A 14,204-nucleotide genomic window follows, 5' to 3' on the forward strand; every position below is an offset into this window, starting at 1 on the left:
AACTTTCAGGGGATTATCCAGAAGACGTATACCCGGATATGAGGAGCATTTCAGTGGATCTCCTTTTCCTTTATATACTGTTCCATTCCACTAGTAGTATCGATTTACTCCACATCTCCCGACAGATGTGTAAGAGGGCTCTGAAGCTTGCCCACCAGATGCCTTGATGATATCATTTGTGTGTCCAGACGGACCAGTCGCTTTTCCCAACTTCATTGCCTTCAACGCATCCGTAAACTTTTCAGAAGTGCATCAAAGTCCACCCCAATAGGGTTTGTTTCATTCAATAACTGATCAAAGTAATCTTTCCAGTAATCCTTCACTTCATTCTGCAAGGTTATTATGGTGCCTTTATCATTCTTTATGCATGTGGCACCAACTATATCCTTTTTTAGTCTTTTGGCCTGATTTGCTATTCGGTGGAGTTACCGAATTTGTTCGCCTTTACTTCGCCATTTCGCTTCTAAAATGTCCGGAAGCGAAATATTTATGGATGTAAAATATGTATATATACATATTTTACTTTATTTTTAATTTATTTGTTATATATTTGGTTTAATTACATCTAACTTTGTTGGAATTTTGTTTTACATGATATTTTTGCCTACAGAATCTATTATGTACATTTTGTTTTACTTTCATTGACTCTGGATTCTGTATTATTATGGATGAGCAATTAAATTTCATTTCAAAATTTATTTATTTTATTAAAATAATTTAAATATAGTAAAATTTTGGTGTTGTTATTTCGTGTTTTTTTATTTGTTGTTAATTATTTCTGATTTCTGGCAATACAAATTTTTTAGAATTTCATTTTGTTTAATCATACATACTATTGTAACTTGCACTATCGTCAAGTTATTTGATCCTACGTAGATTCACTGATTTTTGATAGATAAACACAACTGCTTCACTTGTGTAAACGTTTATTCAAATGTCAACAGTAGTTGTGCCAATGAATTGTAGATATTTTGTACGTTTTTGTCGAATGTATGCGGACGACATTCAGATATTAAATTCAGATATTAAATAATTAAGTATTAAGTAAAAACAAATTGAACATCAACAACTCAATATTTATAACTTTGAACATAATTGAAATTAATAATAAAGTGCACCTTAACCATTACATCATCGCGCCGATATCGTAGCGGATATAACAAAACTATCGAGATATTCATTTTTTCAATGTCTACCTTTCGTTTACAGGGGTAACATGTGATTGTTGTATGAAATCAAGCTTCAGTGGTTTAAGATACAAGTGCCTGATATGTTTTGATTATGATTTGTGCCAGTCATGTCATGACATGAAGGCTGTTTCATCACGACACAAGTCATCACACTCCATGCAGTGTATACCCACAAGAGCTGACATGGGTTTGTCTACAATATTTCTGTTTCTTGTCAGTTATTTAAATATGTGAAATTTTCAAAATGAACAAAAATTTGTAATATTAAATTTTTTTGTAACATTTCAATCTATTTAATTTTCCATATTTCAAGTTTATTTTTTTATGAATTTAAATTGCATACATAATCAGACAGATCAGATGGGATAAAAAAAAATAGTTTAATGTTTTTTAATGAAAGAGAAAAGTTTGGATGGAAAGTAAAATAAGATTGGTAAGAAGGGTGACATAAATTTAAACGTTCGAATTTAAGCACAATAAAATTGGATTCAAAAAAGGCTCCTTAATTTTATGGTCGGACATTTCGCCATCTCCAATAAAAGTCGCTCGCGCTAAAGACGATTCGTCCCTTGAAATTCATTGTGGGATCTTGTAGGCGCTTCTGTACCCGATCGATTTTCCCAAGAACTGCATTCCAGAACTATGAAATTAAAATTCAATATACAGGTCTGTAACTGTTGTGCGCCACTTCTAGTTTCACATGTCATAATTGAGTCCTATTTAGTCAGTGGTTAAACAGCATCCACCAATACACGCGCTTGAAGTTGAAACAAGAATAGTGAGACCCGATACGATAAAAAAGGGAAACACTGTTGGATTTAGCGCCAACGATATGGTATGGCAATATAATCATCGAAAAAAAGCACGGTCTCCAAAGTTTCAACAAGATTAAAAAGGATCTTATCAGATCATAACTCGATTGAACGACATTGTCTAACAACTTCAAGAGCATCAGAAGCCGCGGGTAAAAATTAAAAATTGTCCATTTGGAGAGACTGGCTCTATTTTATGCAGACGTTGCAACGAACTCTTTTCGGGATGAATAGAAGTGAAAGGGGGGCAGTGTCAATAACCGTCACAAATATATTCGCTAGAGGCGCTGGTGTTGCCACGAACACATTCAGTTTTAGGGGCGTCGGTAAACGGGTATATAACGGCATGCGAGATATTAAATGGCTGGTTGAATATTTGATATTGGAAAGCGATTGATTGTTAATGTAGGTAGAGGTATTTGTGTTGTATTTTTTTGTACTTGCGATAAAAGTAAGTGATTTTTTTTCGGAAAGCAATAGTTTCTGAACGTTAATTTGATAGTTTCTGAATGTTAACTTTTATTAGTAAAATTAATTAACGTTGACAATTGATTAATTATTTATTGTTTTGTAAATAAATTAATCGATAACTGGAAAGTTATTTCGTGTCGCTATTTTCCATTGAGGATTAAACAAACTCGTCGTCGACCGGGACGGTTATAACGATACATTCATCGTTCAGTGTTTAATAATATACATGCGAACAAATAAATGTTCAATATTTAAACGTATTCAATGTATAAACGTAAATACATTCAGACTTGGGTTCTTGCTTAAAACCTAAATAAATCCGTTTAGAAACATTTTTATTTTTACCATATAACCCAACGTTTGTCGATTTTGAATATCCAAAATAAGTACATACTTTGTATCACCTGAAAAAATGTAAATCACTAAATTCAAAATTTTTCAATTTGAGTCCACTTTGGTCGTGGTGGGTGTTTTGTTTACTCGTACTGGCCAACCGTACTGGGTTGGAAATTCTAACTCCCTTATATACTCACATACTTGTGGATTCAAGTCGATCCAAGTCACACACGCACACACACACACACACACACACATATATATATATATATATATATATATATATAACCATATATATATATATCCATATATATCCAACATATATGCACATTAACCCCAATTACTATATATGTGCAGTAATTTAGGAAATCTTCAGAATTTCTAGCGTTGGATAGTTTTTTACATTTTTCAATATTTCTAACCAGATTCTTGTTGTCATTGTTTATTTTATTAAAGTTTGAATAATATACAGTTTTTTCAATTCATTCTCGATAGTGACCTATTTTGATTTTTCAATCATTTTCAGCACTTGTTGCAGTTTATATAGGGAATTTGTATAACCAAGGTCTTTGTTCCTGTTATTTGCATTTATTGATGTTAGTGACTGTTAATTTTACTATCTTCTTAATCTTTGTTCAAACTGATTGCCTTTTTTTGTTTCGGTGTTGTGTTTTATTGCTTTGATATCATTTACTTGCTCTTTGGTTGGTGCACTTTTGTCTATGTTGATTTTTTGGTCTTTGTCGGTACAATAGGTGCTGTTTTTATTATTGTCATTCTTATATTTGAGAATAACGTGATGCAGACTGAAGCTAAGAATCTATTATTTTATAATTGTCATTCTTGTCTGGAGTGAATCATGATAAAAAGCCGAATCATGTTGATGAGTTTGGTCGTTGTTCATGATAAGGTTTAATGTATCTGTTTTCTTATAATAAATTGTAGTTTTATTTTGTCGGAACGGTTTGTCAGTTTGACATTATTATGACTGATTTGTTTTAAAACGGATTCGTCCGTTTTGTAGTTGGTGTTCACATGATTCCTATAATAGAAAATGATGCGATTATTATTAAATTATTATTGCATTATTGTAAAGTTGTAATTCATTTTTAATTATATTCTCAATCAATCATTCTGTGTCTTGTTCATTGTCTCCTCAATTCCGCATTACGTTTTTCGGTTAATAAGGAATGGATGAAGGCGCGTTGACGAATGTACTGTTTTTAAATATTAGGTTCTGAACGTAAAGGACAGATAACCCCTCATTAACAATTGTACTGCAGACTGAAGCTAAAAAGCGGCAAAGCAAATTTCTTAGCAAGTTAATGACTGATGAATTGAAAGCTGCGGCTAAAATTAAATTAAAAAAGAATAAAAGTCAATTAAAAGAGAATAATAATGTAGACAAATCCTCTCAATTTGTGCTACATGACGAGAGTGAATATCTTGACAAACTGAATTCTTAGCGATTTTTCGAATCTAGAACGGGCTGGTTCGAAAAATCATTAAACGTCATTCTTAACGTCGAAATCAATTTACTCGTTGGAATATTTCCCTGGATGCCTCATGATAACATTAAAACCAAAAACACCAGTTATCTTCTTTGTCCAATTATTAGTCAAATTCCGGTTAAGGCGCAACTCACTGTTGTCAACAAATCAAAGTAAACTTCACCATTAAGCATGAGAATGATAAATCTCTACTTTTTCTTGATGTCATTGTCACCAGCAAAGAACATAGTCTAGAAACTGCAGTCTACATAAAAACTACAAATAAAGGCTTTTGCCTCAATTGAAAAAGTGAATGGATATTTTGTGTGGTCATAACCAAACATGATCAACTCTAACAAGATCAACTTTGAAATGCTATCTTTACGAAAAAAAATTAGAGTATTATTTTTGATTATCCAAAAGACTATTTTTTATTTTCGGACAAATATGTAATCCGGCGAATCTTCCATTGTTTGGGCGAAAGATCTAGTTACCTAATTCTTATCGTTATATTTTTTCAATGAAACATTTTAAAGAAGGCTAAAAGAAATTCAATCAGAATTGCTAAATAAAAAGACATGGCCAAATCGCATACTTTTGAAAGTTTAGGTTTTATCCGAATTTCAGTTCATGTTTCGATAAAACTCTAAATGGTGTAGGATTGATTTTGAGGGGGCTTCATCAAAAATGTTCTTTTTCCCGTCCAAACCTTTGATCAAAAATAAAAAGGACCACGTACATGTAAAATTGTAAATCCATAAAAACAAGGTAAAATAAATCTTTGATCAAAAAAGGAAAGTAATAGCGGAATCAGCTATTAGTGGAAAAATAATATTATCTAGATATCTACAAAAAAAGGAATAAGTTGAAAGAAATAAAAACTTAGGTCAATCCTAAGTTGAATATCCTGGTGTGAGAATAAATGTTCACCCTTTTCGATTTTGAAGTACATGTGGTCTAACATTTCTAACAATATTTGCAAAATTGTTTTTAAAATGTTTATTATACTAGTTTCTGCGTTAATTTAAATAATAATTATATTTAAACTAAATTAAGTTTTTAAAAATTAAATAATTGCAAAGTAAACTTGGTTTGTATTGTGCATAAATGATTTTTTCCTTGCAGGAATTTTATACAGTGGTGAACCCTCGTCATCTTTAGTCATACAATCATTTTCTTGTCCTCATTGTTCTAAAATGGGATTCAATAGTCAATTGTTGGCTGATCATGTTCGAACATGTCACAGAGATAGGATATCTGTCGAAGTTGTAAGTTTTTTAATTTTTGTTTATAGATGGTTATCTGATTCTAATGGTCTGGTGCAGAAAATTAACTTGAGGATAAAGACTTTTTCACCAGTTGTGTCAACTTAAATTTACCATGTTTCAAAAGTGTAAATAAAGCAGCGAGTTAAACTTTTCAAAGACGCTATCGCTCATTTGGGTGTATTTTTTGTTTTTTTCTTCAAATTTGTTTCTGCTACGTAAATATATTGTTATAACCGCTGCAATAACTTTAAAATTTTTTGTTTGTTTGTTACAATCAGATTATCTTTGTAATTGCTTTATATAAACACGAGTTTTAGAAGTAGAGGATGAAGTTGTTGGATTATGGAGTTGCGTTGTGAATTATTGGCGATCGTGCGACAGTACCTGAGCGAACCAGCAACAGCTACACAAAATATATCATTATATCACAGTTTATTCAACTACCTACAATTAAATTAACGGTTTATTCCTCCTAGTGATTTTATAAATAATTTTAAATAAAATTTTTTTAAACACTTTTAAATTGAGGCATTCCAATTATATTGAGGCATTCCAGGCAAGTCTTGTGGCCCAAGCAAAATATCAGTTATCATTTTGTGCCTTTATTTTATTTTGTAAGTGCTTTTTTAAAATATTTCTTAATATTAGCAATTCATAAACTTTTTTCATGATAACAATAACAACAACAATAATATTTATAATAATAATAGTAATAACAGCAACAATTATAATAATAGAACCATTTTTTATTTTCTCAAAAAAAGGAAAAATTGGTCAAATTTGAAATTAATTGAAATGATAATGGTAATAATGTAATTATTCTATAATAAAGTAGTGGAAAAACAAAAAGAATAGACCACTTTGCTCATTGCGGAGAAAATAGAAGTGCAATTTATAATTTGTTTCTGTCACAATAGATACCATATGATTACCTTATAATAGTGATTATAAATTTACTATTAGAAGAAATTTGCCATAAAATTGTAACAAGAGTAGATTAAATTTATTATAAAAATCAATCGGTGATATTTAAAATAATTGAGCGGATTTTATAGTTTAACCAAATTAACAAATTGTCAGAGTATTGTCGATTATAGTTTGGTTTCATGGCACACATTCAACTAAAGAACCACTATGTTGTGTCAATGAAAGATAGCAATGTCAGGTTGAGTAGGTAGAGTTGAATAGTTGTTATGCTGGGTGATTCTAAATCTGTATAATTTCAACCGGCTTGTGTGATCACCAACCGATTGAAATGTCATATCTTTTTTTTCATATCATATCTTATTTCAAACATTAAATATCATGTTTTTTGTCTTTTGGTGTATCTTGGAAACTGCAATTTGAAATCACGTTTGTTTGTCGAACACCGCAGAGAGAGCATAGAGTATTATGCTCCATCTAAACAAATCGTAACTGCGGATTTCAAAGTTTATTTGTGATGGCATGAATCTTTTTAAAATTTGCTATTACTGCTGGAGGTCTAATTTCAATTTTTAAGTTGTTGTCAACATTTGAACGACTTTAGACTGTTTTTTCGTTTTTTTCTCCAGAATCCTTGCATTCAGCGTCATAAATTTTGTCTATATGTCAAGGATTGATCAGTTTTCACATCAGGGACTGGTATATCGAGGCAAAAATTCTCCATTTTTTACCTCATTCCAAACGAACAACAATTATATATATTCATAGTTGCAGCAGGCTTGATTCAAATTAATATGTTTATGTCTGCGTTCGTATTTTGTGCTGATTCCGAATTGACCGGTTGAACCCCATAAATAGACGCATTGTTTATGTTCTTAACTATCTAATATTTTCATAAGCGGATTAATACAAATATTAAAGATAAACGTGCAGAAGGGTCAATTTGAAGTACACTCCCTTCTGACTTGTATCGCTCGCAATTGATAAATCATATTGATATACTCTGGTTATCAGTATGTCGGAAAAGGTTGATGTTTTTATAACCGTTGGAGTAATCGAATTGCGCTCTGTAATTAATTTAAATTAATTATCTTAATTATTTGTTATCTTTACTTTATTGTCATTGATTGTAAAACTTTTTATAAGCGAGTGAATAACGAAGTTTTTTATCAAGGTTAATAGCGAAGTCAGTAGCGATGTTTGAAGCGAAGTTAGTAGCGATGTTTGAAGCGAAGTTGAAGTTGCTATTTATGTAGTTACTTGGAATAGTGTTTCTATTACTGTTGGAATTCGAATAGACGTTTAAACAAGTTTGTGTTTGAAACTGCTGTGTTTATCCATCAGATATTTTGAACCTTCGGAATACCGATAATTTGACTATTGTGCAAGCTACATATACTAATGTCGGAAATGAAATCTTTGAAGTTACAATACTGGTATCGGTCATGACGATCGTTGACGTTTGTAACAATATTAAATAGAGAAATGATTGCGGAACTTGTTTATATTTTAGGATTGAAGTGATGTAGTGCAGTGCAGTACGACAACAATAGTTTGGCATCTTTTAAAAGATAAGATGGAATTTGTGGGTTCCACTAAAAAACTTTTTGAATATTTTGTTAATGAAATTGTTTTTGTCGAGAAAGTTATATAGTTTTGATTTTATTAAAGATGAGAAGTTTTTGTAGAGCTGAAGCATAACCAGACGAATATTTGAGGTGTCAGTTGCATCACCATTGTTGTAGACTTTTTAACAATTTATGCAAATACGTTCCTTTCCTAGTATTAGACATCTTTTAAATGTTAAGATTTGGTCCAGTGAACTTGATGCCCATACTAATAATTGTTTTAATTTCATTGTATATTGACGAATATATATATTGATAAATGAGTAAGAATGGGTGAAAATAGTTGATCTGCCAGTACGAGTACATAAAGTTCTCCATCTCCCACCAAGGACTAAAAGTGTTTTGTCCCTTGTGGGATTCATCAGTAGCCCGAGTTGATAGATGATTTTCACCCATACTTCTTACTCATTTTTCAATTTTCTTTTATTCGGCAAACACTACGTCCTTAGCGACTGAAATGTGTTTTGTGAATTACCTAAAAAACATCTTAGTTTGAGATCTTAACTTGAAATTTGAACTAATCTGTCTTTACTCGGGACACAATTTTTTTCTTCTCATCTATATAAATAATGGTGTAGGTATATACATATATATATATAAAGAATTATACATATATATATATATATATATTATATATATATATATTATATAAAGAAAGAATTATTTATAGATCTGTCCTATATGTGCTTCGTTGCCGGGAGGAGATGCAAATCATGTTACTGATGATTTAAGTCAGCACATATCTACATCGCATCAGAGACCAATTTTGGAGCTGGTTCGTTTATTTTTTTTACTCGTCATTGTTTTTATTTTAAAGCTCAATAAATTACAACTTTTAGGAATTTAATTAAAGTATTTAAAATTGTAAGTATTAGATTAGTACGAATGATTAAAATTTAAAAATGCTGCAGTGTGAAGAAGATCTGAGTAGCTCAGGGTCACGGCAGATACGCAGATTGACTCATCCTTCTCGAATCAGCAGTTATGGAGGCAATCGAGTGCGTACCACGCCTCCAATTATGCAACTTGTTGACTCGTCTAGGGACTCATTTGATCCCATAACTGGTTGATATAATTATTTATTAAATAGAAATTTTTTTTATAATAAATTAATTTTACAGAACGAATAAAAACATTAATTGATTAACGTTAAGCCTCCAATTGGTTAACTTAAAGAAATAAATATTGTTGACTCCGTTAATTTCGGGCTTCAATATTTGTCAAATTAGGTACTGGTTTTAAAAATTTTTAAATTGCCTGGTTAATTTTAACTTTATTAATAATCAGAAATGTTTATTTTTTAGAAATATTATCTCAGCTGTCCTCCAATCAATCTCGACCAGCTATACCTGCTACATCAGGCCTTGCTAGCCATCTTCAACATTTAGAAATGCAACTTGCCACAACAAGGTGATTTGTTATTGATCTTATTGTAGTGATTATCCTAACCTAAGTCTATAAATGATCAAAGTTTATTATTAAATATCTGAGTTGAAATTGAAGTGCACATAGAATAGCGTGAGGACCATCATGGATGAACTATTACAGGTTGTGTCATAGGTCTGCAGGATATTTGATATCATGATGTTTGTGAATATCCGTACCTTGTTGACTACAAACTCTTTTGGTCTGTTCAGCAAAAAATCAATTTTAATTTTCTGTTGCCGCTTTCCAACTAACGATGAAGCAAACCAATGAATGGCAACTGATTTATGATAGACCTTAGACTATCGATAGTTGGTTTCTATATGGTTCCCAGTCAGCCATTGTTTAAAAAACGAAGCAATAAACGAGATCAAAGATAATTTTCAAAATACACCGATTATTATTTTTATTTTGATTATTTATTATTTCTTATGGTGAGTTAGTTACTAATCAAATTGAATTCAGCAGCCGGATGCCAAACAATGATTGCGTTTTTGTGTGACCTGTGATTCTTGATTTTTCGAAAAAAAATCCAAAGATTGACATGGCGGTATCGGCCTTATAATTTTCTAAAAGGGTGACAAATACTTTGTCGAAGGGTGACAAATACTTTGTACACGGTCTAATTAGTTTACGATGGGCTTAGTTACAATAAACAAATGATTTTAATTGCTAATTTTTGGAGGTTCGGATTATTTATAAATGAAAGATTGTATGGATTTATTTGCTTTTATAAGAAAGTTGATTGACACTGACACTTGATTGAATTGTTACCTACACCAGCTTTACAAACTGGACAGGGCCATCGTCCAGTAGATGTGGATTGGATGGGTTTACCCAGTGTTCATTGCTTTGGTTTTGCTGATGTTCACTTTGAATTCATGATCGGCGAGTCTGGTGTTCCAATCTTTAAACATCTGTGCTGCATTCTGCTCAAACGTGGCTGTTAAAACGATATCATCAGCATATATTAGATTCCAAATGTCACCAGTGCGTATCGGTTTTGTGATTTCTTTCATCACAGTTATAACTGAGAATCGAGCCTTGGTAAACTCCAACGCCGATGTCAAATGCATCTGTGTTTTCAACCGTTGTGCTGACGAGAATCTTAGTATTCGTATACATTTCCATCACAAGTCGAACAAGATATTCTTGAATGAGTTGTCGACGTAGATTGCTTCACCGGGAACTCGATCAAATGTTTTTTCAAGGTCTACAAAAATGTGTGATAGTTGTTGATGCTTTGCGAGGTACTTCTCTTGCAGTTGCCGAAAGATGTGAAATTGATCAATTGTTGATTTCCCCGCTAAAAAACCAAATTGATTATTTCCGATTGTGATGCACGACGTTAATCTTTTCTCAATGATTTTCTCGACAATTTTCAGGGAGTGTTCTAACAGACGTATATCCCGATATGATGAACAGTTCAATGGATAACTTTTGCCTTTGTATTGCGGGACTGTCATGCATAGTTCCATTAGTCGGCATTGAGCAATTTCTCGAGATTTCACGGCAAAGTCTTTTGGTGTTGCTGGATGTTTATTATTTTCTATTAATAAAGCCTCTGCCATTTTCAAATTGCTTTTATTATGGTTGAAAAATAACACTTTGTATTTGAGTTTTAGCTTTTATGTAAATGTGTAAATGAAAAATTCAGACTAAAATAATTATAAATTTCATTATTAATTTGAATAAATTGAATAATATTGATAAATAATTTTCGAAAAATAGAAAAACTTAGTTACAAATTCAACAATGCTGAAAATGCGGTGATATTTTTTAATAAATTTATGTGTGTGATAATTGTTGATCTGCCGTGAGATTTGCGGACATATAAATATATAAAAATACTTAATTCCATAATAACGACAGTCTGTTTATATTTATATATGTATATATATGTATATAAACATATATATATATATACATATATATATATATATATATACATATATATATATATATATACCTATCTAGACAACAGCTTGAAAGATTTCGTAACATTGATTCAATGAGAGATAATGTTCCTCCAACATCAAAGACACAGAAAGTGTTGACCGCTTCTAGCAATGTCGTAACTAGTGTTGGAGCCATAACTAGTTTTGGAGCCATAATTTCATCATCTTCCTCGACATCATCATCTGAATTTCAAAGAGCACTTGATGAGACGATGTCCCCTTTTAAAAAAAACAGCTATCTTCTAAAAAGGTAAGAACTTGTATATTTAAATATAATACATAAATAATAATTATTAATATAGATAACAAATGTATTGTGTATATATATATATGTATTGTGTATATATATATATGTATTGTATGTATGTATTGAATAATATTGATAAAATAATTTTTGAAAAATTGAGAAACTTAGTTACAAATTCAACAATGCTGAAAATGCGGTGATTTTTTTTAATAAATTTATGTATGTGATATTTGTGATATATATATATATATATATATATATATACATAACACGATGTATATATATTTTTATATACATATATATTTATTGATTTATTACCCGCCATTTATGTACTCGTATATATATACAACGTGATGTTGTTCATACCTATTGGTTGCGACACCTCAATTAGAATAGGCTAGACGTAAGTTTCGTCTCTCACAAGACTCGTCAGTTTTGGATTGCAATTGTGTTATCTTAAACCTTATTCGGCAGTGTAATCTTGCTTCATATGTTTTTCACCGTAACGTGTTTTTCAATACATTTACCTGGACCTCATAGTTGAAATGGTTCTTAACTAAAAATCGTTTGGAGAACTTCTGCCGCTGACCCTCGTAACGCAACCACAAGAGCTGTTCCGCTCTATCATTCTAGCCATAATTCATTTGCTGCTGGGCTTTGTAGATGTTTTAAGAAGTTTCTCCGTCGAATGCTGTCGCTTACAATATTTTCGTAATCACGTGGCTTTCAAGTGTGGAGTATTTTTTGTTTAGTTTTTCCGAGTTCTTGTTTAAGTTTATCCACTTTGCAAGATAACTTCTGTTCAAACCCGATAATCTTTTGATCAAATTTTTGACGTGATGTCTTTCCAATCTTATTATCTGGTTTTCAATTTTTACGTTGATTAAGTTCGATTTCTGTTCAGTTTTGACGTCGAATTGTTCTCCGAGTTCTCTCAACAGTTCTATTGTTTTTGCATCAATCGCGACCGACTGTTCAATTTTGGCATCAATTTGATCCCTCGTTTATTTTATTTCTATTGACTGTTTAATTTTCTGCATCAATTTGATCTGTTTTATTTTGACTGATATCGTTAGAAGTAGTGCCATTAATTCGGTGTTTGTCTCAGCTTTTTCAGTTGTACTTGATTCGTCAAACTCAAATTTATTTGGATTGTTATTTCCCGTTAAGCCTGCTATCAAAACTTCTCTGTTTTTTTTTTAATTGAACCAATTCAAGTTTATATAGTTTAGTCATGTAATTTTTACAAATTAACTTGAAGGCAAAAATTTTAAATGTTTCAACAACGGTGCCCACAAAATTTACACTAAAGATCCCAATGTTATTAACTAACCGGTAGATGGGAAAGTAGTGACACGAAATAACTTTAAAACTAACGGTTTACAAATAAATGATAATCAATCAATATTCAGTTAATTAACATCAAATTAACGTCCAGAAACTATCGATTTCCGTATAAAAATTCATTAACGTATATCGCAATAATACAGCGCTTTAATACAGTCAAATATCAAACATTGCTTTTGATTGTGGAATGATTGAGCATCATCCATTCTGATGCTCTATCATTCACACCAACATTTTTTATTCTCATTGTCAATCATTCACACCAACATTTTATTTTTTCACAAATATTTAAATTATATTAGAATTTGAATTATTGCAAATGGAAAAATGAAAATCGTTTGGAGTTTAAATTTTGTTCCTATCTAAATTTTTACGTGGTTCTCTTATCTTTTTCTAATGAAGCTTTTGTTCAAATAATTGCGTTAATTCTAATATCAATTATTTCAACATGTTTAATTTTTAAAATATTGGAAAGTACTTTTATTAAACTTTTTTAGTTCAAGTTCAAGGATGTCTCCATTGAATTCCATTGAATCTAATCCATCGTATATCACACGTCATCAATTCATCCAAGAAATGTGCATCAAGGCAATGACAACTACAACCAATGATTTGAAATTAATGCCGTTATCAACAAACAGAATTGATCCTGCTAATGCAAAGATGTCTGTTATTAATTCATCTTTTAAATTCAGTAAATCTCAAAATGCACTTTTACAACTTCAACAACGTAGAGAACAACCTCAACATTTGATTCAAAATTGCAAACAAATAGTGCCAGAGATAACAGAGAGTGAACATGTTGTTTTAGATGTTTTGAGCAAGAATGCCTGTTTATTTTCAAATGGAACACCCAATTCAGATGATGTTAAAATTGACTGTACAGCTCTTACAGTCAACAATCAATAGATTATTAAATAGGAATTACATCTGTACCTGTTTTTATCGTTCATATTAACAAGCTTTCATTTTTTTAAATTAAATTAATATTTCCAACTTTTTTAATTATTTACATTATTGGTAGTTAAGGTTGTTCTTGTTTTTGTTCAGTTTTTGTCGTTGATTTTGTTATTTATCAAATTGTGTAAATCGAAAGGTTTAGTTTAAT

At 31.0% G+C, this 14,204-nt stretch overlaps 1 protein-coding gene across 1 annotated transcript; it reads left to right on the forward strand.

The window, feature by feature from the left end:
• Window positions 1-1,211: 1,211 nt before the first annotated feature.
• HELRODRAFT_85566 (hypothetical protein) lies at window positions 1,212-8,966 on the forward strand (the record flags this gene model as incomplete). Its single annotated transcript, XM_009026230.1, has 3 exons — window positions 1,212-1,377; window positions 5,425-5,564; window positions 8,790-8,966. Coding segments are annotated over 3 exons (483 nt in total), but the record flags the coding sequence as incomplete, so codon positions are not given.
• Between the last annotated feature and the right edge of the window lie 5,238 nt (window positions 8,967-14,204).

The sequence above is a fragment of the Helobdella robusta genome (assembly GCF_000326865.2).
Source record: "Helobdella robusta unplaced genomic scaffold HELROscaffold_46, whole genome shotgun sequence".
NCBI classification, from domain to species: Eukaryota; Metazoa; Annelida; class Clitellata; order Rhynchobdellida; family Glossiphoniidae; genus Helobdella; species Helobdella robusta.